Here is a 27,912-nt window from a genome sequence, read left to right on the forward strand (position 1 = left end):
AATGTGGCCTTTTTTGGAATGGTTGAGGGGATGTGACATTAGGGTATGGTCTCGCCAATCAGATCAAGGCCACTGGTCGCCCCTCAACCGCAGAGGCCAGTCACAGGCCACTATTAGGAAGGGCGGGAGCAGGAAGAGGACAGCAGGTGGTTTATACACGGCTTCCTTGGGTGGATGCACAAGGTTGTACTGGAAGACCCAGGTTCAAGTCCCAGGACCACAGGATTGTCAAGACATTGGAGTATGCTGACTTGACCACCTACTATGTGTCAAATACTAGGCTGCTTATCCCACCTAATTTTCATGGTCCATGCCCTTACCTTTACCATACAAGAAGGGAAACTGAGGCTCAGAGATGAGACTCAGGGAGCAGGAGCAGTAGAGCAAAGACCGGGAAGTCCAGCACAACCACTTTCAGCTGAGCTAGGCCAGGAACAGTGTGGCTGGTGACAGATCTGAAGGGGGTTGTGTGTTTCCCCTTCAAGTTTCGGTTTCAAACTGGGGCCTGTGCACTCCTGGTAGCAGAATATACTCAGTGAACCTTGCAGGCTGAGCTCCACTTGGACAGACCCAGCCCTTCTCCCACTCAGGGCCGGGCCCCCGCCCCCATTCCAGCCCCACGCAGGTAGGCGTCCCCTGTAAAGGCTTCCAGAAGGAAGGCAGGGAAGGCCCATGCGGATGCCCCCTGGCCCTAGTGGCTGAGTCTCAAGAGGTTTTCCCTTAACAACAGTCCACATCCAGCTCCCAGGGACAAACCGCAACATCCACACGGACAGCAGTCCCTGCCCTTGAGCATCACGGGAGTGTACAAGGTCATGAGGCAGCAGCAACAGGAATCTCTGCAGGCCAAAGTGTGTACCACTTTGCCTCGCTCCCTGCTTGGCCCTCTGACCACTATGGAACACGCAGGCTGAGGCTCTGGCCAGCCTGCCGGGGAGTCACGCAGCATCATTCAGTGGCTATGAGGACATCCCAGCATCCCCTGCTGCCCCCACCTACCATGCACCCCTCCCCATGCAAATCTCAGCCTTGGGGCCATCAGCAATGTCTGGATAAGAATAATCCCCCCCAAAAACCTCTCAGAAGAGGGGAAGGCCAGGTGCACCTGCTGCCGCCTCTCTCAGGGTCCTCCTGTGGGAACTGGGAAGCTCTGAGTGGCTCGGTTTATTTTCACAACCCCCGCACCCCCTCCCCGAAAGTGCTGTGGACAAAGCAGATAGCATCAGCCTTACAAGCACCGGTGAGTGCCGGAAAGATTAACAAATACATTGTTTTTGCTGGCAGCCAGCCAGAGGTTTAACGTGACCCAGGGCAGAAGACAGCTAGGAGCTGGGAAGTGACAAGAGGCCCACAGGCGGTGACAGCGCTTCCTGGCAAGCCCCTGCCTCTTTGGGGGCCCAGCTGTCACTGACCTCCAGGGCAGGGTCCTACAGCCCTGCCTGGGATCCCTTCTGTGCAGTGTGAGAGCCCAGCCTGCTGGGAGGCCCTGACAGGAAGGGGAGGGAGCCAGCCTTCAAGTTGCTGCACGCAGGACACTTCCCTGGTGTGCAGCACCCCGAAACTCCGCTGGAGGAAAGAGACAAGTGAAACAGCCCTCATGGTGCCCTCCTCCCTAAGCCCCCCACTCAACCCCGGTCTCCCCTGCGCTGTTCCCAGCCCCCAGCCCCTGGACAAAGCTCTCTCTGTGAAAGGCAGGAACTACAAACAGGATCTGAGCACAAGGGACCCTATAATTACACCTTGGCAAAGAGTAAGCCCAGAGCTTCCTTTTGGAAGCAGCAGCCGCTTGGATGGTGCCGGCACAGACAAATGGACACAGGCTGTGGGCTCCCCACCCTCTCCTCCGTGGGGTCCTCCTGAAAGCAGACCTTTGCCCACCCATCCCCTGCATTGTGCCTGCCTTCTCCCTGCCACTTCCTAACATGTGTTCCTAGGGCTTTGTGTGCCATTGCCTTCTGAAAACTCAATCCAGTGAAAAAGAGACAAAAGATTGGGTTCAAATCCCAACTCTGCTATCTACCCACAGTGTGACCTTGGGGCAGTGACTTGGCCTCACTGAGCCTCAGCTGCCCCATCTGTGGCCATGAAGACTCATGCCCCTGTCCCTCTGGATTCTGAATTCTCAGAAGGCAGCATCTGGAGCCCACGCCTCTCCACACTGCCCTCAGTTTCAGAGCAAGGCCTGGTCTGTGGGGAGGCCTCAGCAAATGCCAGGGGAATGAAGGGATAGATGGATGGATGAAGGGTAGGTGGACAGGTGGCTAGATGAGGGGTAGATGCAGGGATCGGGGACGTGGGATGGGGAGGTGAGGTGGGCTGAGGTGCCCAGCTTCTGCACAGGCTCAGAGGGCATATGGGGTGGAGCTAGGAGAAAGTGGACGTGATCCACTCAGCTCACATCTTGGCAGACCCTTCATTAGGGAGTCAGTTTCCAGAGAGATGCCCTCTGCCATGCACTATAGCTGGCACCTGTAAGAGGTTCAGCCTCTCTGTTTGACCTCAGTCCCTGCCTGGAGGGTGGGAACAGTCAGGGAGCCCAACCCCTGGGACTTATAGGATCCACATGGTCCAACCCCGGCATCTCAGCTTCCTGGGAGGGGGCTGTGTGATACCAGCCTCTGGCTAAAAGAGACACAACCCAGTGATGCATAGTAGCCTCCGGCTAAACCCAAACTGCCACACCCCCTGGACTTGAACTCTGGGAGTCCTCGAGATGGTGACTAAGGCACCCTGCGTCTCTCCCACCACCTGTGTTGTGGTTGGTCCAAGTGTCCATGTGCAGTGGGAGAGCAGCCCTAGGAGAAGTAGGTGTGGACCTGGCAGTCAACAGGCCTTGGTTTGAGCCTCACCCCCACCAAGTTGGGGAGAGGAAGCTTCAGGGTACCCACCTTGCCAGGAGAATGTGAGAGTTTCCAGGAATACTGTGGGCATCCGCCTGGCTATTAGCCAAGTCACCTGGCTTTGTTGGACAGAGTCTGAAAGCCATGGGATGGGGTGTGGGGAATGCCATATTCCAACCATGTCTCTCCTTCTCTTACAGAATCCTGGTCAACATGGACAACAACATCATCCAGCACTACAGCAACCACGTCGCCTTCCTCCTGGACGTGGGGGAGCTGGACGGCAAGATCCAGATAATCCTCAAGGAGCTGTGAGGCCCGAGGCGCCCACCCCTGGGGCCCTACGGCGCGGGCTCCGGGCCAGGAAACTGCTGGGCAGTGGCCCCCTCGCCACACACCACAACCTCTCCAAGCGCCTCAGTGCTGTTACTTGAATGCCTTTAGTGATGGAAGGGGTCCTTGAGCCGGGAAGAGGCCTTGACAGTCCTCTGATCCAAACCCCCTTTGGCATGCTTGAATCTGCTTCCAGAACACCCTGCCAGCACCTGCCCACTCTAAGGTGGCACCATCTCGGTCACCACCTGCCCCACAGACTCTTTCTTCCTCCCGAGATGCTTTGCTGCATCAGTCTTGCCTTGCCTACTTGGACAGAGGACGCCCGCCCTCTTCCCTACAGTGTCATATTAGCTGACTCCATTTGGGTCCAGCCCCTATTCCAGATTCTTCTGTCAATTTCAGCCCAAAGATTTCTCACCTTTTGGCTGATGAACTTGAAACCTCTTGATGTTCCTGTGGAAACAAACAGTCCCCTTCTTACTCAATGCCAGATGTAAATACCAGAGCTGATTGGAACAAAGTGACCACTGCATAGTTACTGTCTTGCCTTGTCAATGTTGTACACATTTCTTATTTACAATTTTCATTTATGTTATATATAAATATATATTGTATATATATGTAACATTTTATATTTTTCATGGATACATTTTTATCATTTCAAAAAATGTGTATTTCACATTTCTTGGACTATTTTTTTTTAGCTATTATTCAATTATGTATTTTGTATACTCACGGGGTATTTAGTAATAAAATCTACCTGTGTATGACCGCAAACACTGCACTGGTTTCTTTTGCAAGGGTCCTCTAGGATGTGAGGGCTAAGGCAGGTGCGGCCTCTCTCCTGTCTGTCTCTGCACTTTATCTCCTTCCTGGGCATGGCATGCCCCAGACTTGAAAGACAGCTGCGAATCTGGCGCAGGTGGAGCCAATGTGTACACCCAGAAAGGACGAGACTCTGACACCCAGAACTCAGCCCTATGGCCTCCACCAGGCTGACCATGATAACCTTGGAAGTCCTGGGGAGAGTCCAGCATGACCTTAAGGGAGACCTCGAGGCTATGTCAGGGGCCGTGCATGGGGTGAGGGTTGTGATGCCTGGCTTTCTGGCTAACTCTGCTGGATGCTAGAGCTAAGTCACAAAGGCCACTGGTTAATGGTGGCCTCTTGTTGGCATCCTAAGACTACTCCTCCACCTATGGTGGGTGTCTAGATCACAATGAGAAATGCTTCTGGCATGAAGCTCCTGGCTTCAGATCAGCTCAGCTCTGGACATTGTGGACATATGGGGAGTGAACCAAAGGACGGAAAATCTCTCTCTCCTCTCTTCTCTGTGTAACTCAATCTTTCAAACAATAACAAACCTTAAGAAGAAATTAGACTGCCAATAGATGTATTGAATTTCAAATCCTACCTGCAGTTATCTAGACAGAGCCAGAGCAGGTGTTTTGGTAGCCTTGAATGGTCTGTGGGCTACAGGGTCCCCACCTTCGCTTCAGGCCAATATTAACTTTCAAAGTCACCAACATCTAAGATCAAGAGATTTCCTAGACTCCACTGAAAGATCTGCAGGTCTGGCAAAAGCTGGCTGGGGTGTTCCTGGACATCCTTTAGCCAGCAACAGCCTCAGTTCCTGGCATCCCCACCCCTCCCTGGCCTCAGAGCCCTCAGCTCCCCACTTTGAGCAGTAGCGAAGGACCTGAGCTGTCAGAAGTGTGCTGTTCCTGCCCTACCTTCCCCACCTCACCACTCTCCTCCCTTATCAATCCAAAGCCGTGGGGCTTTTTCCTGAATCTGAAGTTCATAAACAGGCTAGCTTTTGTGCAAAGTGAGAATTCTATTTAATTGGTTGCTATTCCATCCTTCTCCCCTTTGCCTCCCGCACCATCCCCCAGGAGGAGGAGATGGAGGCAGACAGCAGTAGTGACTGGAAGGCCCAGGCTGCAGCATTCGGGGAGCACAGGAGAGGCAGGGGGCTATAAGGGGCCCTGACCTTGCTGGGGACCAGGGGCTGCGGAGGGAGGGGGGGAGTGCCCAGCAGGGAAGGACCACGCCTGCGTGCAGGAAGGTGGTGCCCAGCAGGGAAGGACCACGCCTGCATGCAGGAAGCTGGTGATGCATGCTCCATTCCATTTCAGCTTTATTCTTTGAGAGTCTCTTCCTTTGGCTGAGGGGAAGAGACATGGCTGGCCAGAGAGACCCTTAAAAGAAGTATATCAGATGTGGTCAGCAAGCTTCCTCTGACGTTGGAGCAGGGATCAGGGCAGGGATGTAGGCCCCAGACACGGGCAGGTTGGGGGTAGTGGGAACCAGGGGCTATGGCTCCAACAGGGTCCTGTTCACCTGCTGCCAAATGCAGAGTCAACGAAATGGACATGGCCATCCCTCTAGAGGCAGGTAATTAGCAAAAATGTCACGTGACCACTTCAGTGTGCTACCTGCAGGTGAGACTGGAGACCCAGTTGGGTGCAGAGGCCCTGGTAATACCATTGAACTTTGAGGAGCCTCTGGCCCTTCCAGGTCATGGAAGCCAAGGCCAGGAGGCCAGGCCCACCAAGCTGGGCCCTAGCCGCCACTGTCCATTGTGATAGAAAATGCCAGGCCCTGGGGCCCAGAGCCAGGGCACCAGACTTCAAGGTGCAGAGTTGGCTGCTGGCTGCCTGTGCGGTGCCTCGGTTCCCCTGCTTGAAGTGTGCGCCCAGGAGCCGTGAAGTCTATGGAGGGGAGTTGAACCAGAAGGCAGCAGGTGCATGGGGGAGCTCTGGCCACTCCTCATTTTTGCTCAGGAAATCACTGAAGGGGTGTGCGTGTGTGTGTGTGTGTGTGTGTGTGTGTGTGATTTGCAGGAAGCAGCTCAAGACAAGGCCAAGGACCTCAGCTCCACTGTTGCTTGGGGCTGCAGTGACCGAGCGGTCACACAGTCCCTCCAGGTAAGTGTCCTGGGGGCTGCATGGTGTGGGTCAAGACCAGGGTCCTCCTTGAGCTCACAGGCAGCATCATTACAGTGCTGGGATCCACTTGTTGTCTTCATTGTAGAGGAAGGATTGCTTCCCTGGGACTTCTGGCCTGTAAGTAGCTGTAAGGAGAGGGAAAGCCAGGGTCAGACTGGAAAGGTGGCCTCTTGGGCAGGGGGAGGGGCACCAATCAGAGGTATAGGCTCTTAGTTGGCAGGTGGCACATGGCTTTCTGGAGTTCTTTTTTGATCTCTTTAACAGAACAGGTGGAAAGCTATTTTCTATGACATTGGGGAAAAAAATACCAAGTCAAGGGATATTCTTACAGAAGCAAGGTGTTTGACTTGCCAGAGTTTAGTTCTTAATTTAGAAATTTCCAGAAAAGTGAAAACTGTGATGACTCCTAATGTGTTTCTCCAGGAGATGAGCAACCAGGCCTAGGAAACACAGTCCAGGGTCATCAGAAACCCTTTCCTTTTCTCTGTCTTCCTGTCAGTGACACTGGCTTGGTTAGCAAGGGTATATGCCCTTGGGAAGCTGCTGGGGAGCCCCCTTGGGAGATTCTGGGAAAGCTGGCAAAGGCAGCACATGCAGGATCTCGAAGTCCCCCAGGAAGCCCACCTTGGTATAGCCCACCCCAACTGTAGAAACTGGCTTGTACCTACGAGTTACATGTCTCACACTCAGAACTCCTGGAAGACAGGGTTAAATAAGGTCAGAAATCCCTGCTTGTCTCCAGGCCTCCTGGAGCCCACCACTGGCAGGACCACAAGTTCTCACAGGCAGAGCCAAGGGCTGACCCCCAAGGTCAAGCTTCTGCCATCTTGTGGGTTTGCTCGTCTCTACGTGTGTAAGCTCAAGGCAGCAGGAAAGACTTCGTCCCTGCTGTTTTACCTGACTTACTGACCATCTTCTCCCCTGCCAGGCTGCAACTGGTAAAGATGGCCTCCCCTCAGCCCACCCATGCCAGGCCATCTCCAGCTCACAGACAGGCCCAAGGCAGCACACAGCCACTCTCGGCTCTGCCCTTAAGAACACCAGCTCTGCCATGGCGAAGGGGCTCTGTAGTGAGTGGCAAATAAGTTGGGAGAGAATTCCAGGGGTAGCCTAAATATGACAGGTGACACTCCTGGACTTAACTATAAAAGAGGGTGGGACCATATGGCTTTCAAAAGTTGGCTTATCAGCAAAGAATGGCCCAATTCTTGGTCCTAGGCACCCACAGGGGAGACCCAGAGGAGGCGCCAGGCTTCTGGTTTTGTTCTGGCCCATCTTTGGCCACCGTGGCCATTTGGGGAGTGAACCAAAAGATAGAAGACATTTGTGTGTGTCCATCTCTCTTCTCTCTATATAACTCTGTCTTTCAAATAAATAGTAAATCTTTAAAAAAAATAAAAGTGAGGGGACTCAACATGGTGGCCTAGTGGCTAAATTCCTCACCTTTCACACCCAGGATCCCATATTGGTGCCAGTTCATGTCCCAGCTGCTCCACTTGCCATCCAGCTCCCTGTTTGTAGCCTGGGATGGCAGTTGAGGGTGGCCCAAAGCTTTGGGACCCTGCATCCACGTGGGAGACCCAGAAGAAGCTCCTGGTTCCTGGCTTTGGATCGGCTCAGCTCTGGCTGCTGTGGTCATTTAGGGAGTAAGCCAGTGGATGGAAGATCCTCCTCTCTGTCTCTCCTTTATTCTAGAAATCTGACATTCCGATAATAATAAGCAAATTTAACAAAATGAAACAAAACAAAACACCACCTCACTAAACAGCCCCTGCTGCTAAGACACACATAAGCAAGGTACATAGGGGACACAGGCCTGGATGCAGCCCCTGCCGCTAAGGCACTGTGGACCTGTGGCCTTCCCAGGCTGTGAGGCAGCTTGCTCACACCAGTGCAGTGGTTCAAGGATCTTTTAGAATAAGAGCTTCCGACAATGTGACATCCTTCCCCTTGCCTGCTCCATGCCTGCCTGCGACGGCAGAGGCAGTGGCCACCCCTGGGCAGTCTCTAGGCCTCTGAGACTCACACAGTCCTCCACCCCAAGTACCCGGCCTGGACTGTAAGCCAGGAACCCTTCACCTTAAAAGCCAAAACTTTTTATCCTCTGCTGGAATGAGCTGCTGACTGTTCTAAGTCTACTCTCACCCCTATGACCTCTTTGGCAAACAGCCTATTAAACAGTGGTATTTGGTGGCCCAGGAATGACAAACAAGGCCACAGGACAGTCATTGAAAAGGATCCTCTGACCTGGCCCGGGCAGGCCCGCCTGGGCTGGCGCGGCAGTCCACCTGCTGGTGTTGGACACAAACGATGCACTGGAGATGAAGTACTTGGGGGGCCCGGCATAGTCCACGATCTCGTATTGCCCGGGGCCAGGCAGCGGTGGCTTGGGCGGCAGAGGCAAAGGCGGGGCAGAGAAGGTCAGTGTGGGATTCTTCCTTCAGAGGAGACAAAGCAGAAATATGTCGACTTCTGGACAGAGCCAAGGCCTTCGACAGCTGGCCAAGCACCAATGTTCTGCAAGAGGGTTGAACTTTGCCCCAGGATACAGAGGCAGAGCCTGCATCCCACTGGACTGGACTATGGTCCAGTCCTTTGCAGGCTTATAGTCAGGGTTAAACAAGATGATGCCCCTAAAACATGACACTCAGATGGCGCCTGGTACATGGAATTCAGTATGCATGGCTAGATGCTGGCATTGAGTTACTTAGAATAGCTGGCAGCACCGATCTCGTGTGCTTATTCTTGTCAAGCGGCCATGCCTAATCAGATCTCTGCCACATGAATAAGAGCCTCATATAGCAACTGGAGAAGAACTTCATAATGCATTTATGATGACTGCCATGACCAGGAAGTTGGGAAGGGCGGCCCACATTCTGGGGGTTTATCATGCCTGGCAGATCTTTAGAGGTGATACCAATATTGGCACACAGAACCTCAATATATATCTTTCTGGTAAGGAAGGCTACAGGAGGGGGAATGTACTTGGCTGGACATCGGGAGAGCCCTGTCTGAAGCTCATCACTCATGCTGCCAGTGTTGACAGGAGAGTCAGTCTTTTACCTCTGGTATCAGAAGATCCAGTGGAAGCTAAATGGAATCTATTGTTCATTCTGGGCTTCAGTTAGCAGCCCTGGGTGCCTCGCTCCCCCGTTGAAACCAGCCTGGCCATGAGCAGCAGGGACTGCTGGCTCCTGACTGGCAAGACCTGCTCGCCGTGGCCAACACGGTGGAGTGTGTGTGTCAGATAGGATCCAGAGATGTGCTAGCCAACCTCCTTAGTTTGCTACAGATGGGCAATGGGAAAGGAGCTCAACCAAAGTCACAGAACAAGTTTGTGGGGACATCAGCCCTGGAATCCAAGTCTTGGGTGCTCCACAGACTGGAGAGGGCCCCATTGCTCAGGGGACTGAGTTCAGGAGCCACACAGGCCTGGTTCTCAATCCCAGTCATTACCATTCACTGGCCTGCCTGTGCCTTGGCCTCGGTGTCCAGGTGGGTCACGGCATTGAGAGCCATCAATTCCCCCTCAGGGTGATCCATGGAAAGGCGAGGCAGCCAGTGTCCCCACACTCTCCACACAGCAGGTGCTCATATCATGGCTGTGGCCCCCCAGGAGTAAGAGAGCTTTGAGGGCCCCTCGCATCACAGTCACCCCAAGGTATGGGGATAGTCCCACGGCTGAGAGACGCCTGGACAGCCATTGTAAATCTCAGGGCACGTGGCTGGACCAGCGGCATGGGTACTTTAGCATTAGAACAAAGGTACCCACAGGAAAGGGGTGACATGGCCTCCTTTCTGCCCCCTCCAGTCTGTACAGAAGCACGGGTTCGGCATGTGTGACACAGCGGCTCCTGCTCGTAATTGCAAGCTGCCTTCCCCTTGTTCTGGCTTGTGGCTTCCCCTTCAAAGCAGCCCCAACAGTATGATGCGCGTGTGACCGCGCCTGGGTGAGCAAAGGCTGGGCTCCTGCAGCTGGAGCAAGCTGACTGCGGCATGAGGTCACCCCTAAGAGGCAGTTCACTGCCTGTGACAGCATAACACAGGCCAGCCCATGTGCTCAGAAGGAGCCGGGATCGGCAGAGAAAGGAGCAGGGAATCCAACCCCAGTTAGTTTCACAGAACCGGCCGTCCCTCCAGCACTTGTAGGGGGGTTGTAGCTGTGATGAGGGACCGTGTACACTCAGCTCCCTAGCCCTCCATCTGTCATAGACCTTCTCCTGCCATAAGGATGGTGTCATGTGTCTCATTTAGCTTCAAGGCTCCCAGCCCTAACCCAGAGGGGGTGCAGTGCAGATCTGGGGACCCCCCCACCTCACAATCTGGGGCTGCTGCCACCCTCTCCCTGCCTGGGTGGGGCTGGCAAATGACTGAGGTCAGGCCGCACGCATGCTGGGGGAGGGCACGGCGTCTTGGGACCAGGGCTTTTATGAGACTCTTCCCGAGTCCTGAGTTATAAAGGCCTACCTGAGCCATCCATCAAAGGCTTTGCATCCACCACCAGGGTGTTAAGTGTGTGTTTGCCGCTTGCAGTGTGAGCTGCTTGCAAAGCGCCCCAGGATAAAGAATGTTTTGGATGGGGGTGGGCGGGGCAGGGATGCTGAGTAGGTTGCTAGGGGAAGGACACTCTGGCTTTGGGACACAGCACACACTGGCTCCAGATTCCCAAGGCTGGGAGGGAGGAACGGGTGGTTTCTTTCCAACGACAGCCCCTGGGGAGGAATGCAGCGTGCAGGCACAGCAGCAGGATCAGATCATGGGTGACCAGCTTCAGTCATGTGGGAAGAGACATCCCATAGCTAATTGGGAATCTCGGGAGGCTTAGGTGGGTCCCCGATAATTACCAAATTGGAGCAGGGCCAGTGGGGTGGACTCCAGCTGATTCTGCAAACCCCCTCCTCCCCCACTCCACCTCCAGACTGCAGGCTTCAAACCTCCAGGAAGTAGATCAAGGGTTAGAGAGAGACAGTCTCTGGGATGCTCCGCCCCACTGCTGGTGTGAGCTGGGAAACAGCACCTAGGAGGAACTGTTTTGATCTCCAACCCTTGCCCTGACTCACCCCTTTCCCCATCCCTGCTTCGAGTCACCATGACGACGGACACCAAAGACCCAAGGGGCATAACCTCAGCCAACACCTCCCTCCTTCCCTGGGCTTCTGAAAGCTTGCTGCCAGCTGAGTAGCCCTCCCTCGGGCTTCTGAGTCAGCAAAGCAACCACAGGAACACCCCTGTGACAAACAGGGCTATTAAGGTGGGGCTCCCGCCCCCTCCCGCCCTGCACTCGCCCTACCTGGGGGCAGGAGACCCACTCCCAGGCTGGGGGAGGATGAGGTGGGAGGGTCCTGTCCTGCTTGGAGGGGAGTAGGGGGGGCAGACTCCTGAACACTGCACTGCTGTCATCCAGCTTCTCTCCAATCTGGAATTTTCTACAGGGGGACTGATGAGGGAGGGTTCACATTCGCTGGGGTCGTTCCTGCAGCCTGAACATCACGGAGCTAGCTGTAACCCCACCCGGGAACCCGGACCTGGCAACTCCAGGCACTCGGGGGGCTCGGGCTCGGCAGTATGCACAGACAATAGAAAAGCATCAGCTTCCAATCGGGTCTGCTGTACAGTTACTGAACCTCTAGTGCCTTCTGCCATTGCCTTGGCAAAACCAGACCTAATGGTTTCAGGGGTCTCAAAGCGCCTGTGGGCCAGAGGTTCCTCACCCAATTACTATAGCATGTAGAATGATCATACTTCTAAAAATAACGAAACTGCTATGTTCCAGCACTTTCTCAAGAAATTTTTCCAGAACCCCTAAGAGGAAAGAATCTTATCTCCATCTAATAGGGTGGTCTCCACAGCTCAGCTGGATAGAAACCCCTGCAGGGCACAGAGCTGGGAGACCCGCCTTGGGTTAGCTAAACTGGAAGCCTGTCCTCCTTGCAACTCCACAGCCTGGCCTTGACCCTCCAGCACCCAAACTAGAGAGAGCTTCAGTACTGCTGCAGGCCCTGATGGCCCTGCAGGCCCTGTATGCTGTAAAAGCAGCATGGTGCACACTCTGGTGGACTGTGGACTCAGGCAAACCTCTCCAGCCTGCCACGGAGAGTCAGAAGAATAATTCCTCAGGCTGTCTGTTAAGCCATCATCTGCAGTGCTAACATCCCACAGAGGAGCCCGTTTAAGTTGTGGCTGACCCACTTCAGATTCAGCTCCCTGCAAATGCACCTGGTCTGCGTGCTGAGGCCCCTGTACCCATGTCGGAGACACAGAGGAGGCTTGGGCCTGGGTCAGCCTTGGGGTGGGGAGTGACTAGTGGATGGATGATCTGTCGATTTCAAATAAAATAATAATAATGATAGTTCCTACAGCTTTTGAGTTCCTGGCACACCGCAGTGGCCTAACGGATGCAATGCATTCAGCAAACACTAACTGACACTTGTGTCCACAAGGGCCTGGCCAGGCAGTGAAGCTCCTTCCCTGTCTGCCCACTGTGGGGTCCCTCCCCCCACCAGGACCACCCCACACAAGGAAGCATCTTGGGACTCACGGGAAGAGAGCCTTCTTGGGAGCCTTGGAGTGATCATCAGGGTTATAATATCCGGGTCCTGGGCCTGTTGATGTTAGTTTCAGTCCACGGTCGGTTTTTGACTTAAAGCAAGACATCAGTATCTTCGGCGACTGTTTCACAAGAGATTCATTGACATTGTAATGCCCTGAACAGCGCAAAAATTTAAAAACAGGTCAAGGAGGGCCCAGCGCAATACTGTAGTGGCTGAAGTCCTTGCCTTGTACGCGCTGGGATCCCATTTGGGCGCTGGTTCTAATCTTGGCAGCTCCACTTCCCATCCAGCTCCCTGCTTGTGGCCTGGGAAAGCAGTCGAGGACGGCCCAAAGCCTTGGGACCCTGCACCTGTGTGGGAGACCTGGAAGAGGCTCCAGGCTCCTGGCTTCGGGTTGGCTCAGTTCCAGCCATTGCAGCCACTTATGGAGTGAACGTTCAGATGGAAGATCTTCCTCTCTGTCACTCCTCCTCTCTATATATCTGCATTTCCAATATAAACAAACAAACAAATAAATAAATAAATAAATAAATAAATAAAAACAGGTTAAGAAGCTCTTCATAAACAAATAAAAACTTAATATTTTTTTAAGATTTATTTATTTGAAAGGCAGACTTACAGAGTAAGAGACAAAGATCCTCCATCCACTGGTTCACTCCCAAATGGATACAACATCCAGAGCTGGACAGATCAGAATCTAGCAGCCAGGAGCTTCTTGCAGGGTTCCCACATGCATGGAGTGGCCCAAGGACGTGACATCTTCCACTGCTTGAGACACCCACTGTGTAGAGTGACAGTTTTGAGTCCCAATTGCTTCACATTCAATCCAGCTCCCCTGTTAACGAGCCTGGGAAAGCAGTAGAGGATGACCCAAGGGCCTCTGCACCCTTGTGGGAGATTTGGAAAAAACTCCTGGCTTTGTACTCATGCAGCTCCAGCTCCCGTGACCATTTGGGGAGTGAACCAGCACATATAAGATATCTCTCTGTGGCCTGGCGTGATACCTAGCGGCTAAGGTCCTCGCCTTGTATGTGCCAGGATCCCATATTGGCACAGGTTCTAATCCCAGCTGCCCTGCTTCCCATCTGGCTCCCTGCTAGTAGCCTAGGAAAGCAGTCAAGGACGGCCCAAAGCCTTGGGACCCTGCACCCACATGGGAGACCTGGAAGAAGCTCTGAGCTCCTGGCTTCGGGTTAGCTCAGCTCCTGCTGTTGCGGCTGCTTGGGGAGTGAACCATCAGATGAAAGATCTTCCTCTCTGTTTCTCCTTTCTGTATATCTGCCTTTCCAATAAAAATCTTTTTAAAAAGATATCTCTTTCCTCTCTAATTCTGCTTTTCATATAATTAAATAAGTCTTTAAAATATTTATTTAAAAATAAATGAAGTAAATTTGTCAACAGCATGGACACATTCTGAGCATGATGGTGTACAAAATTAGTAGCTGCAGTATAAGAAAGTGTAACTTGTTTAAGGGTCCAAGTGCAGGGGCAAAGTTACAGAGTGATTGGTTGTCCTGACAACAACAAATATGATGCCATGGAGAAATTATTTTAAGGGGGCCAGCACAATGCTCAGTTGGCTAATCCTCCAACTCTAAGCACAGCATCTATATGGGCACCGACCGGTTCATGTCCTAGTTACTCCACTTCCCATCCAGCTCCTTGCTTGTGGCTTGGGAAAGCAGTGGAGGATGGCCCAAAGCCCGAGGAGACCTGGAATAAGCTCTTGGCTCCTGGCGTTAGATCAGCTCAGCTCTGGCTGTTGTGGCCATTTGGGCAATGAACTAGTAAATGGAAGATCTTTCTCTATCTCTCCTTCTCTCTGTAAATCTGCCTTTCCAATAAAAATTTTAAAATCTTAAAGGGAGAGAGAGAGAAACTCAGTATATGCCTAGATCTTAGAATGAGTCGATGCCAGTATTTACCATACAAATAATTATTTCAAATAGATGGGTGGGAAAATTAAAAGATAGGTTTGCTTTGGTGTAATTGTTTTGAAATCCATGCATAATTTCCCGTAATATGTATATCCCATGAATTTTCTGAAGTGTCCTCAAATTTCTCTCTCACACAGAATTTGCTTTTCCTAACAAAATAAGTGATCAAAGCAAGATTTCAATGTCCAAGTATGTAAAACAATGAAAAGCAGAAAATACAAAAGGCATTCATCTCTCACCAGCAGAGAGTCACGTACCGGGAGAGCTGGGGACATGGGCAGTGTTTGGAGGAAGCAGGATAAAGCGGATGGGACTGGATTGCAATCTAGGTATGGGATCCTGGCCTGGCTTTCTGCTCTCCACCCAGGCGGTCCTTTTGCTGGTGAAGTGGTAGTAAAACAGAGGCAGTTTACACTCTACACACTGGGTCATGCTGAGTGCATGCTCTGTGGGCATCTGGTACATTCATTCAGTGAGGAGTGCAGAGACCCACCTGCTCCCTCCTCCTTCATGTACTCCCAGTCTTCCCAGTAGACAGCAGGTGCACAAGGCTGGCTACGGGGATGCCCCCAACCTCTGGCCAAACCCTAGGGTGCCAACTTTGTTCTTCTGTAGAAACAAACAAGGTGGAGTTCAGGGAGGATGAGACAAGGCTCAGGAGCTTTCAGGGGTGCTGAGCCTCCATAATTAGCACTGGGTTTGTTACTCAGCTTCACACTGATCTTCTCAGCTAATCTGGATTTGCAGAAGTCTGACATGCGCTGCAGTTTTATCTACACTGCTCTGCAACAGGTGTGACCTCAGGAGAAGCCCTCCCTGCTCCTGGCTCCTGAGATGGGGCGGGGCCCATCTTGGGGACCCAATTAGGACCTACTACAGGAACGTGGTGGGGTCTGAGTGTGCAGGAGAGGCCACCACCTGCCCCCAGGCGAGCACAGTCAGGCTAGCTTTCCCCCGAGCTCCTGGAGCTTCCAGAAGGTCTGGGGAGCACTGGGATGACAGAGAGTGGTGGTGGCTCTTGGGTTTTCCAACAGCCTAGTCACCTCTGAGCCTGGGTGTGCCACTTACAGGCCACAGAACAAGTCAGATGGGCAAATCAGTTCACCTCCCTGAGATCCGGGGACTCTAGGCAGAGAGCAGGTGGGGGCTCTGCCATGGAGCTAAGGCTTCTGGGTTGGGGATTTAAGTGTCAGACCCTTCATTGGCTTCCTGCCCACACAGGCACTTAGGGCACCTGGCTGTGCACCTGACTGTCCTGCCAAGCCCTTCCCCACCTAGCTGCCCTGAGCATGCCTTCCCACCTTCTGCATTCCCTGCCCCCTCTTTGTCCTCACCACCCCTGCAAGGCCCAACTCTTTCCTAAGAGACTCACTGCAAAGCATTGGGAGCCTCCCCCCCACCCCACCACCACATCAATTCCAGGGAACCTCAGCCCACAGGTCAAGACCAGCACCAGGCAGCAGCTTACCTGGTGGAGGCGCCATCTCGGGAGCAGTGAAAATTCCTCTCGGGGTTTTTGACATGAACCCGGCTCGAGCGGAGACATTGTTTTTCTGTTTGCAGCAGGAGAGGGAAGCCTGGGGATAGAAAATATGCCCACCTCTCTGTCTTATGCCTTTCCTTCCTCCCTCATTCCCTCCATGTGTCACCCCACCTGAACCACTGGCGAATCTGGTTTAAAATGTCCACGTCAAACCTCTCCTTGGCAGGAGACCCAACATGAGCTCCCCTGGCTCCGGGGCTCAGAGGGTCTGTCAAGGTCTGGTCCCCCCAACATAGCCTGGAGTCCAAGCTCCCTGCTGCCTAGGCTGGGCTCTGTGACCCTGCTCCAGTCACGTAAGCTCGCTGAACCTGAGTTTTCGCATCTGTAAAATGGACTGGTAACCCTGCTCTCTTGGCTGCCAAATTTTGTCTGGGGTGTGGATGGTCAGCACATACCACCAGAGGAAGATGTGTTGAGAAAAGTGTGGGTAACTGGGGCCAGTATCCCATATCAGAGCTCCCCTTCGAGCTCCCACCACTCTGCTTCCTTCCCATCCAGCTCCCTGCTGATGTGCCTGGGAAGGGAGCAGAAGATGACCCAAGTGCTTGGGCCTCCGCACCCATGTGGGAGACCTGGATGGAATTCCTGGCTCCTGGCTTTGACCTGGCCCCACTGGGGCTATTGCAGGAGCTATTTGGGGGGTGAAGCTGTCATTTTCATTCTTTTTTTCCTTTTTTTCAGGACACTCAGTTCTCTTCCCTGTGCCCTGCTCCCCACCCAAGCGTATTCCTTACTATTCCGTCTTTCTCTAAACCCAGCATCTGTGACATATAAGGGAATCACACAGCTTAAGCAAGAAATGAGGGTCAGTGGCCTCTCCATTCCATGTATGTTGGAGAGTGACCAGTGTGTTTAGAAGTCTGGTGGTGGGCCCGGCGGCATGGCCTAGCAGCTAAAGTCCTCGCCTTGAAAGCCCCGGGATCCCATATGAGCGCCGGTTCTAATCCCGGCAGCTCCACTTCTCATCCAGCTCCCTGCTTGTGGCCTGGGAAAGCAGTTGAGGACGGCCCAATGCATTGGGACACTGCACACCCGCGTGGGAGACCCGGAAGAGCTTCCTGGTTCCCGGCTTCGGATCGGCGCGCACTGGCCCGTTGCGGCTCACTTGGGGAGTGAATCATCGGATGGAAGATCTTCCTCTCTGTCTCTCCTCCTCTGTGTATATCTGGCTGTAATAAAATGAATAAATCTTTAAAAAAAAAAAAAAACCAGAAGTCTGGTGGTGAACCTGCGGATCGGCCTGCTGTGACAGACATGCGGATCGTAAATATTTCAAATGCCAATTTGCAGGTTGCCATCTGTATTCTTTAGATAACAGGTGCAGTTAAACCTGAGCCTTCCATCGCTGGGAACATGGACCACATGAGAACGAGACTATTTGCTAGGGCCGGGATGGTCTGATTGGCTGTTGATACCCCTGTGTCTTGGGAAATGCAGTTGCTATTTTAATTTTCTGTTGACAGAGGCAAAGGAATTCAGCTTTTTCTGACGGCCAGACTGCACGCAGAGAGGGCAAACAAAGCACCAGATGGGATGGGCTAATTGCTGGACCCAGGGCAAAGAGCCAGGCTGCCAGAGCAAAGGTAGTCACACGGCACTGGGGGACAGGACTGGAACAGAGGCAACGGGGACAGTGGAGGCAAAGACAGGGGGCCCTCCACTGGCCTCAAAGCATGGCGTGGCTAACAGGATTAGTGCATTTTCTTCCTCGCCATTGTCTGCTGATGTGGGGGGAAAAAAGCCTCCTATAGACAAAAGAACCTTGAGTCCTATTGGGACAGCAAAGCAGCTGCCAAGGGGAGCGTTGTTTCTGTCTTTGAAGAGTGGGTGTCCCTGAAAGATTGCCCCCAGGAGATGAAGAAAATGTCCAGCAGGCCTATGGGGGAGGCGGGAGCACTCAGCTCTTCCTCTCGCTGAGAGCTGGGGAGGCTGCCCCTGGCGGCTTGCTCAGGGCACTTAGACTACAAGGAACTCCTCCCACCCTCCCGTCCAAGGCTTCTCTCTGCTTGACTACATTTTCAAGAGAGCACGTATTATCTTCAGAATCACATTTAGTCACGGACAAAGAAATGTGTACCTTCCCAGGACACAGAGAGCCCATTTTGAGCCACGTCCGAGATGCGCAAGGCCCGAGTTGCCTCTCAGGATCTTTAGGGCCTTGTATAAACTGCACGTTTCCTGTCTGTACCCTTCCTCCTCACTTCTACTCCACTCGCCTGCCACACTAGTGCCTGGTCTTCACGGGTCCTGCCCTTCGCTGCCCCAGGACCCTTCCACCCTCGGTCACAGCCTCGGAGCCTTCTCCCATCACCTGAAGTGTTGGTGCTGCCAACACCCTGACCCGGTGTCCTGTTGGTCTCCCTCGAAGCTGACCACAGGTCGTGACTATGTTATTTGCCTGTTCATGAGTCCTCAATCGGGTTGCCACAGGACTCTAAGCTGTATTATCAGTCTGGCCTGGAGTGGCGACAGGGCCCACGACTCCCTGCATTCCCCAGCCTCCTCCCTGTATCCACCTCAGTGCACAGGATGACTCTGAGCTGGGGGCTGGGAGCTGGGGGCTGGGGACAGGTCACCCCTCTGAGTCCCAGTTTCCTCTTCTGCCAATTGGAAATAAAATGACCCATTTTAGGAACTCTCATGAGCGCCGAATACGATGAAGACTGCTAGAACAACACTGGGTCCATGACATCATCACCATCATCAGCAGCCTTCTCAGGCCCTGATTATCCCGGTGGAGATCAATCCAGAGTGATGCTGCCCACGAGGGCTGCTCAGGCCCCAGGTGGTTACCGACCCAGGAAATATGGGTAGCTAAACTCAAACGTGCTGAACAGATCACGTCTCAAAATAGCTGCTGAACACCTTCTAGATGGACTAGATGGTGAAGTGGCAATACTTTAGACATACTGGGTCAAATAAACTAACATTACAATTAATTTCATCTGTCCCTTTTTCCTTTTTTTTTTTTTTTAAAAGATTTACTTGTTTGGGGGCCCCGCACAGTAGCCTACTGGCCAAAGTCCTTGCCTTGCACATGCCAGGATCCCATATCAGTGCTGGTTTGTATCCCAGCTGCTCTGCTTCCCTTCCAGCTCCCTGCTTGTAGCCTGGGAAAGCAGTCTCGGATGGCCCAAAGCCTTGGAACCCTGCACCCGTGTTGGAGACCCAAAAGAAGCTCCTGGCTTCAGATCAGCTCAGCTCCAGCTGTTGTGGCCACTTGGGGAATGAACCAGTAGACAGAGATCTTTCTCTTTGTCTCTCCTTTCTGTAAATCTGACTTTCCAATACAGATAAGAAAAAAGATCTTCCATCTACTGGTTCACTCCCCACATAGACACAAAGGCTGGAGCTGAGCCAATCTGAAGCCATGAGCCAGGAGCCTCTTTAGGTCTCCCACATGGGTGTAGGGTCCCAAGGTTTTGAGCCATCCTTGACTGCTTTCCGAGGCCACAAGCAGGGAGCTGGATGGGAAGCGGAATACCTATATTGGATGCTGGCACTTCAAGGCAGAAGATCAGCCAGTCAAGTTATTGTGTCAGCCCCTCCTTTTTCCCTCTTGAAGGTTGCTATGAAAACATTTCAAGTGACTCATTTGGCCACTGTATTGGACTGTGCTGGCCTAGCAGACACTTACACTGCTTTGAGCTGGGTAGAGTAGATGAGTTCAATCATGAAAGGACAGTCTTTTCCCCTGTGAGAACCTAAACTAAGGGAAGGCTACCTGCAGGTGAGATGATAAATGACAGCCATTGTTACAGAGGAGAAAATTCTGGCCCAGAGAGGTTGTGGGACATGAGGGACCAGGACAAGTACGCCCCAGAGCAGGTCTTACCGCTGCTTTCAGGCGGTCCCTACATCCTCCCTCTGCCCAATAGTGTTGCACACCCCTGAACACTTGCTGCCTAGCCAGCGAAGATGACCGATTCCCCAGCAGCACTGACATGACGTATTCAACCCCAGGTTCACCTGTTCCTGCCATTTTAGCCAAATGTGCAAGTGCATGTGCTGTTCTTACATCCTTACATTGTAGTGGTTGGGTGCAGGGGTTTCAAATTTGAGAGCCTTCACAAAGCTGGGCAACTGGAACATGCTGGAGCAGGAAGTACTGAAGTCTTTCTTGGAAATAAACTCTGAGGGGATGGTATATGCATTCGCTGCGGGGTACTTAGAAGTGATGGGGCCCAGGCGGGCGCTCTGTGAGAAGAAAGTCAACAGAATCAGCATTGTCACCTAGGCCCGTGGCACGGAAGCACAGGTGGCAGATTTTGCCCAGTGCTGGGCCCAAGAGCATTCTCGAAAAAGGTGAGATTGTAGCAGGTTAACAGTGATAAGCCAGCCTCGGGCTTTGAGGATTTGCCCTCGAATAATAATAAAAAAAAAAACACACACACACACAACATACAAGTTCAGACCTGTTTTAACTTCTGTAAACTAACTCTAATTATTCGTCTTTGGTTTAGAACTTGGTGAAAATAATTTTTTGCCATCGGTGCGTTTCCACCCAGCCCTTGTTACAGGCCACCTAGACCTGATTCATCGCTGTTAGGTAAGTGGCGGGAGGGGAATGTTCAACTTTGCCTGCTCAGTAGAGCCACATATCTTACTCCATGGTGAAATGACCTGAACGACAGGTGCAGGGCTCGCTGCCCACCTGTGCCTCCCACCTGTCCCCCCCACCAACCAGCTGACCGCTTGTTCAGAAAACCCCAATGGTATTTTGGCTGCTTTGGCAGACCCAATCCCACTCCTTTCAGGAAGTCATGATAAACTATTTTCAGCTGAAAAAAAAAAAAAAAAACAGAATCAATGTTTGCAAATGAACAGGGACAAAAGGCATAGAAACTCGGAGATAGCATCAGCAAGGATTGGAGTTTGATAAAGACAAAAACTCTCCCATGAGTTCAAGGTCAAAGGCTTGAGGACATCGCCCTGGCTATTCTCTGCTTGAGAGAGCTCAACAACTACACCAGCCTGGGCAGTTGGGGAGGCAGAGGGCAGCAGCCACCCCGCCTTCTGTCTCTGCTCGGTGGGGACAGCGCTTGGCGTCTGGCTGAAGGCTCACCCCGGGGCTCACGGGGTCAATGTGCCAATGAGGGGCAGGAGTGTTCAGAACCCCATCCAGGTTCGAGTCTCGGCTCTAGCATTATAAGATTCTCACGAGGTCATCAGGGGTCAGTGCCCACACACGCAGCTCTTGTGTTCAGGCTGCTAGTTAGCCAAGTGTTTCACACAGTGGTCTGTGGAGTCCGCAGGACACCCCTAGGAGTGAATATTGCCTCACCCAGGCAGGGTGCCTCGTACAGAGGACAGGGCTCGGACAGCCCATGCTAAATGAACAGTGTGTTCCCAACACTTCTCCAGGTATTGCATAGCGTTAGCCACAGAGAGCAGCTGGGTGTGGCTCTGGGTTAACTTCCCAAGCCTGTGGTCCCCCCTCCAGTCACCCGCAGGCTTTTATGAGTCTCTTCCCAGCACACGCCAACTTTCCCAGAACCACCCTTGCCACCACGCAGACACAGAGAAACTCCACAATCCCCACATCTGTCTCATTTGGTTTCCTGGCCAGTGCGGTAAGGAACTTTGGGCAAGGAGTTAGCCTGCGTTAGTGAAGTGCCTTTGAGCGTTTGGCAGATGGCTGGCTGCAGTTGCAACAGCCACCAGGAGGTTTTGGACCTGGATGCCTCTATGGGGTCCCCATAATCACACCCCTCCTAGCCATTCTGACCCTGCTCTGCTGGGGGGCTACTTGGAAGTCCCTCCAAAGCTTGGGATCTGAAAGTGGAGATGGTGTTGAATACGGAAAAACCACTATAGAAAGGGCAGAGAGATTATGAAGGGGCCAGGGAGGAAGAGGAGGGACCCTGCTGGCCAACACAGGGGCTCACCTGTTTAGAACCACGATCCCAAGGCCCCGTGCCCAGGAGGATGGGGAGAAGAGGAAGCCTGAACAACTCCGCACCTGCCTCCTTAGGGTTTGGGTCTAATTACTCAAAGGACTGCTGAGATTCTAAGCGGCCCAGGCCTCCCCTCTGGCCCCCTCTCTTCCCTGACAGCCCCACCCTGTCATTTGGAAAGTTACAGCAAGGGAAGCCTGGGAGAGGCGTTGACTGTGCGTCCCAGTTTAGTCCCTTTTCTTGGCATCGGGAAGGAATGGGCAGTGCCCACTGTTTGGCAAAGAAGCTCTTGGTGAGAGGAGCCAGGTGTTGCAGGAAGCACTGTTTGTGACTCAGGTGGTGGCAAGCATAACATCTCGCGTGTCTGGAATCTGCAGTTTCAGGGAGCATGTCGCTCGCTGTGATTGGCCCACAGCCTCCAGGGAGTCTCCTCCGCTCCGATGAGGCAACAAGGGCACAAGAGAGTGACGTGCATGGGGACACATCAAGATGCCGCGGCTGAGTCAGGAGCAGGTCTTGAACCCATCTCCTCTGCCAGGGCACTGTGAGATGGCACGTCTGCCCATTGCTTTTGAGCTTCTTTCCTAGCTGAACCAGGGGTAGAAAAACAACGCAGAGGCCTGGATGCTCAGTAACCCCGCCGGGCAGGACGAGGTGGGGGCAGGCAGGAGAAAGCCTGGCTTCTCTGGGAAAGAGAGGTCTTCTTGCCCCTCGAGAATTCAACTCTGCCAAACTGGCCTTCCCAGCAGTGGCTTCATCCAGCATGCGCCTTAAACGGTCCCTTTGTGAGGCTAACAAAAATATCAATTCCAATGTCAGGTATCACAATACATCTTTGCAAGAGATGATTGTAACTTTTAAAGGGACAAGAAGGCACGCACATTTGGTTCCATTTGAGTATGGGTTTCTTCCCTTTTCATGCTTCTACCTATCATGAGACTGCATCCCCTTTCTATAGGAACCCATTCTTTTTGTCAAATTATAATTAAAAAGAAAAATATTGTTGCCCAAGGCAGGTGAGGGAAGGTTAGGATCCCTGGCTCACTCTCTAGCCGTTTGGCTGTCACAGCGTTCAATAAAGATTAAGCCCCCACACCTTACAGAGACATGGACCCAACCATACCAGGTCCTCGGCCTGCCTTCTCATTGATCCATCAGATCCTCTAGGAGGTCCAGTGAGGTTGTGCAGTTTGGAAGTCTTACTGGGGTGAGAGGTGGAAGGATCACACTTTCCTGGTAGATCCCCAAGCCCCAAGAGATGCTTGCTTCATCCACTCGATGACCCAACTGGGTTGAGTCATAAGCATTTGGATGTTTCTTCCCTTTTCTCCCTGGCTATGTATGACAGCAAAAACAAAACAAAACAAAACAAAACAAAAACAGTCTCAAGATCCAATGCACCTGAACGAACTTACTCTCCTAATTAGAACCATAGGCCTTGGGGGAGAAGCGACCAGGGGTCCAACCCAAGGTGACACAGTGGATGATGGGAACCACCAACCAGTTGCTCCTGAGAAGGGGGTCTCTCACCATGGAGGGGAAAGTGCACGTCCCCTTCTTGGACAGTGAGACGCTGTTGGACACTGGAGACTGGTGAGTGATGTTGTAGAACCCAGGACCTGGGACATCATCCTGAAAGGGACAAGAGAGCATCGCATGGTTGGGCTGTGTCATCATGTCTTACTGCAAGCTTCCCACCCACTGTCACCCCATCCCCAGGCACCCGTTCCCCTGCCGGCTGCCAGACAGAGGGGTTGGAAACCCAACCCAGGCTGTGGCTCGTACATCCCTCGCTCCTTCCACCCAGAGATCACTGTGTAAGATGGGCTGCTCGACCTGGCTGGCGTGCTAGCCAGCGTTTCTGGATTGGGTAACCCCGACCCACGGCAAGGGAAGGGTGGCCAGTTTCATGTTTGCTGTACCCCTCCTGACTCAGCTTCCTCCTGAGCTCTCAGAGCAGAAAGGAGGGAGTGTTCCTGTTGATAAAGCAGAACGAAATGGCAACAGCCTTCAGCCCAAACAGGACCGTTTTTGACTCTCGGACCCAAAAGGGGCCAACCCAGGAGATGCAGGGATGCAGGACAGGAGCATGGCAGAGACATCCAGAGCTCACTGGGCTATCGTCTCATCGCGCACACTCTTCACCAGGGGAGCGCAGAGCAGTAAACGCTCATAGAAGGTGGCCACACAGGTGGTATGACAGGATCCACACGCTCTCCTGCCTAGAGGGACTTTTTAAAGGTTGTCACATGCCACGGTCACCCATTTTATGGGTAGACACTGAGGCACATGGAGAGGCATAAGTTCTGCCGTGAATAGCAGGACCTGAATGCCCTGTGAAGCGCAGGTTGTATGTGCCCACTCATTCTCAAGTAGTGGGGGGCTCCTGGGTCCGCACAGGAAGGAATGTGAAGCCTCCAGCCAGAAGACGGGCTTGTTCTCCCCAGCCTCTGCTGCTGCTCACCGCCCCCACCCCACTGCTTTCCTAAGGACAGAAAGCAAACTCAAACTACGCTCAGGGCCTCCCAGTTCTTTCCAGCTGGGTTGGGGCAGTGTGTGACTGCGGTTTGATAACAGGGACAGAAACACAAGTGCTGGGCTTGGCACGATAATGCAGCGGTTAAAGGTTTCCCCTTGAAAAGGGGATCCCATATGGGCGCCAGTTCTAACCCCGGCGGTCCCGCTTCCCATCCAGCTCCCTGCCTGTGGCCTGGGAAAGCAGTCGAGGACAGCACAAAGCTTTGGGACCCTTCACCTGCATGGGAGATCTGGAAGAAGCTCCTGGCTTCAGATTGACTCAGCTCCAGCCCTTGCGGCCGCTTGGGGAGTGAGCCATCAGATGGAAGATTTTCCTCTCTGTCTCTCCTCCTCTCTGTATATCTGCCTTTACCATAAAAATAAATAAATCTTTAAAAAAGAAGAAAAAAGAAACACAAGTGCTATTAATAGTTCCTCTATATTGGGAGGTCTAGCAGGTGGGGGAAAGGCATCCGCACCTGCATTACAGGTGACCGTGAGCCCCAGTGGACAGCTGGGGAGCTGAGTCTGGGGGACAGTGAGACGGGCAGTAGGAGTCCGTGAGTGTCCCAGGAAGAACCCAGAGCTGCAGTCGCAGACTCTCCATGCCAAGAGCAGACAGGGAGAGGGCTGCCTGGGGAACTGTGTGCAGGCAGGCAGCCAGGGACTGGGTGCTCCCTTCGTGCCAGGCACCTTGCCAAGGACTATGTGTGTATTCAGTTAACCCCTGACTTAAAGATGGGGCCAGAGGAGAGAAGACCTGGGTCACATCACTAATGAACATCAGAGCTGAAATCTGAAGCCGGGTGCTCTGGCCAGGGAGCTGCTTCTTTGCCACAAAGCCCACTTAGCTCCCGGTGAGAACACAGGACACCAGGGAAAGCTCAGAGCCCACTGGGCTCTGGACCAGGGATCCCCAGGCCCAGCTCTGCTGCTACCCTAGTGACCTAGAGCTAGCCACCTCTCTGTGTTCTTTTCCTAAAAAAAAAAAAAAAAAGGTTTATTTATGTTTCAGTTGAAAGGCAGATTTACAGAGAGAAGGAGAGACAAAGAGCAATCTTCCATCACTCCCCAGATGGGCACCTTGGCAGGACCTGAGTCAGTGTCACAGTCCAGGCGACTCACACTTGGCGGATGAGTCCAGGCCTCTGAGATGCTCCAGAAAACAAAAGCTAGGCTGTAGCTGCTGGGAGCTTAGCCCAGGGCCACCCCTGGGAGCTAAAGACCCAGGTCCCACTCAACATAGCCCAGGGTGATAGACTCGAGACCACTCCTAAGGGTTCAGGTCCTGAGTCAGCAGCCTCTGCCAGTGTTAGGAGCAGGAGGGCTGCCACATCTACTTGACCTTGGGGTAGGTTTACACAGCTGATGAAGCGGGGCAGGGAAGGGGCTGGCCCTTCGCTGCCTTGCCCTCGACGTGGATCTGGGAGCTGGGAGGACTTCCTGTCGCAATGCCCACAACCACGTGCACTTTCACCTACCCCGGGCATTCTAACCCTGCTGTCACAAATGCTGTCCAAATAATGCTTTCAGGCTTATCAAACCAGCGGGTCTGTCTAACGGTCTTCTGGCTTGGGAAGACAGGCGCTGCCAAATCCCTTTATGTGGCTACGGGACAGCTGGAACGTTTGTGGGGAGCACCAATGGATGAGATGAGAGATGCTGCAGGCAGAGAGCAACGGGGGACAGGTCTGACAGGGATGCTGAGCCCCACCCTGGGCTAGCCCACCAGCAAAGCTGTGCAAGGATCTAGAGTTCTGGAAGCAACCATTTCCCTTTGGCAATGCCTGCAGCTTGAAGGCCTCGGGACCATGTGTCCATCCACTCTGTTGGCTTCATCCAGAGCTAGAAAGCCTTCACTGCTGTTTAGAGCAGGGGAGAGCATCAGCCAGGAGGCAGGGGAGCAGAGGCGGACATGTGTCACCAGCCTGTGCTCCTGGCCTCTGCAAGGGACTGCGGAGCAGAGGTGCCATGAAATCAGGCAGCTCCCACCCACGCCCTCATTGTGTCAGCTTCCCAGAAGGCAGGGGACACTGTCCCAGAGAGGTCCTGGCCACCAAGGCCCTCCCTGTTCCACTGTTTGCTACAGAGCCTGGTTCCTTAGAAGCAGGAATAAGGGAAGCCACGCCCACCTTCTGGAAGCCTCACTTAAATGCCAGCCTTGTCTATGAGAGTATCTGGGGGCCTTTGCTTTAGGGGTCTTTTTTCCCTTAAATCTGGGGGTAGCTCGCTGGCAGCCACAGAATCCTGGAGTGGGTGTGAGCAAAAACCCAATTTGAAAGCCATCAGTTGGCACTGACTGTGTGCCGAGGCCTATGCCAAGGGGTAGCAGACCATATATTTTAGGGAGATGGCGGAAGGAGGCCCGCCGAAGTAGATGCAGGGCTCCGGGGTTTGGCGAGGGCTCCCACTTGGTCCATTTGGCAAGAGTATGGGGTCTGCAAAGAACAGTGAGAGCTGCCAGGGTGCCTTCAGGTCACCATCGTGCCAGGGTAGTGCTGGCAGGGGTATCCGGTGAGACCCTGGAAAGCGTGTGGGAGCCAGCAGCTGCCGCCTGGGTTCGTCCTCATGTTAATGCCTTTGACCATGGTCGGGAAAGGATTTTACCCTTTTTTCAACTCAGTTGCTTTTGGAAAGTAGGATAATGGTGGGTGTCAGCTCCTGGGGGCTTCTGGGGAAGCAAACGAGTGACTGAATGGAAAGGTCTTAAGGGGAGCCTGGTGTGTGGTCAGCACTGACCGAGCGCTTGGCAGTGATGGAGTATGGCGGTAGATCCCTGAGGAAGTGGGGAGGGGACCACCAGAGAGCAGTCAAGCCTCCCAGGGCAGGAGAGAGGTGGGGAGAGGGGGCAGGGAAGGTCTGGTATGGTTCACACACAGAGCTGAGGGCCCCCTGCAGGATATCCGCCCATTGAGCCTCCCTGAGCCACAGGGCCAGGGTCCAGCAGGTGAATCAGGCCACACCATGAGCTTTGTACATACACTCTGCTTGCACATGAAATATGCACCTGTAAGGCAGGGGCATGTTGCAAAGGGAACCTGGTCTTCATGCTAAATGTGACTCGAAGTAAGTGCAAGGCTGCCACCAGGTATGGGACAAAGCGTGAGGGCGTGCACCACTGTTGTCTCAGCAAGGGGCAGGGTGGCACCAAGGCCTTAAAGCCTCGTGTTCATTCTCAATGCTTCACTGACATCCCCACAATGGCAAATAAGATCCTTCCCTCCTCGATGCCCATGTCCCTCCGGGAGCAGCCGAGCCACGGGCCTGGTGTCAGAACAGGTATCGACTCTTACAACTCGGGACGCCCCAGCCATGACATCATCCACGTCTGATGTTCCAG

The 27,912-nt window shown here is 53.2% G+C and overlaps 2 protein-coding genes across 5 annotated transcripts in view; one reads left to right on the forward strand and one right to left on the reverse strand.

Moving 5' to 3' along the window:
• GRHL3 (grainyhead like transcription factor 3) overlaps window positions 1–3,691 on the forward strand; it is a 31,968-nt gene extending 28,277 nt beyond the window's left edge. For both annotated transcript variants that reach the window (XM_004592249.3, XM_036494362.2), the window contains exon 16: window positions 3,041–3,691. In XM_004592249.3, the coding sequence (XP_004592306.2) occupies window positions 3,041–3,155 (115 nt within the window). In that variant the 3' untranslated portion in view covers window positions 3,156–3,691. The remainder of the gene's footprint in view (window positions 1–3,040) is intronic.
• A 1,595-nt stretch (window positions 3,692–5,286) lies between these two features.
• STPG1 (sperm tail PG-rich repeat containing 1) overlaps window positions 5,287–27,912 on the reverse strand; it is a 46,504-nt gene continuing 23,878 nt past the window's right edge. For 2 of the 3 annotated variants that reach the window (XM_058676889.1, XM_058676882.1), the window contains exons 4-9: window positions 23,586–23,687; window positions 20,185–20,355; window positions 16,084–16,192; window positions 12,666–12,831; window positions 8,375–8,565; window positions 5,287–6,252 (exon numbers count right to left, since the gene is read on the reverse strand). In XM_058676889.1, the coding sequence (XP_058532872.1) occupies window positions 6,176–6,252; window positions 8,375–8,565; window positions 12,666–12,831; window positions 16,084–16,192; window positions 20,185–20,355; window positions 23,586–23,687 (816 nt within the window). In that variant the 3' untranslated portion in view covers window positions 5,287–6,175. The remainder of the gene's footprint in view (window positions 6,253–8,374; window positions 8,566–12,665; window positions 12,832–16,083; window positions 16,193–20,184; window positions 20,356–23,585; window positions 23,688–27,912) is intronic. The other variant, XM_058676895.1, reaches the window with a different exon arrangement.

This window comes from Ochotona princeps, chromosome 2 (assembly GCF_030435755.1).
Source record: "Ochotona princeps isolate mOchPri1 chromosome 2, mOchPri1.hap1, whole genome shotgun sequence".
Lineage (NCBI taxonomy): Eukaryota > Metazoa > Chordata > Mammalia > Lagomorpha > Ochotonidae > Ochotona > Ochotona princeps.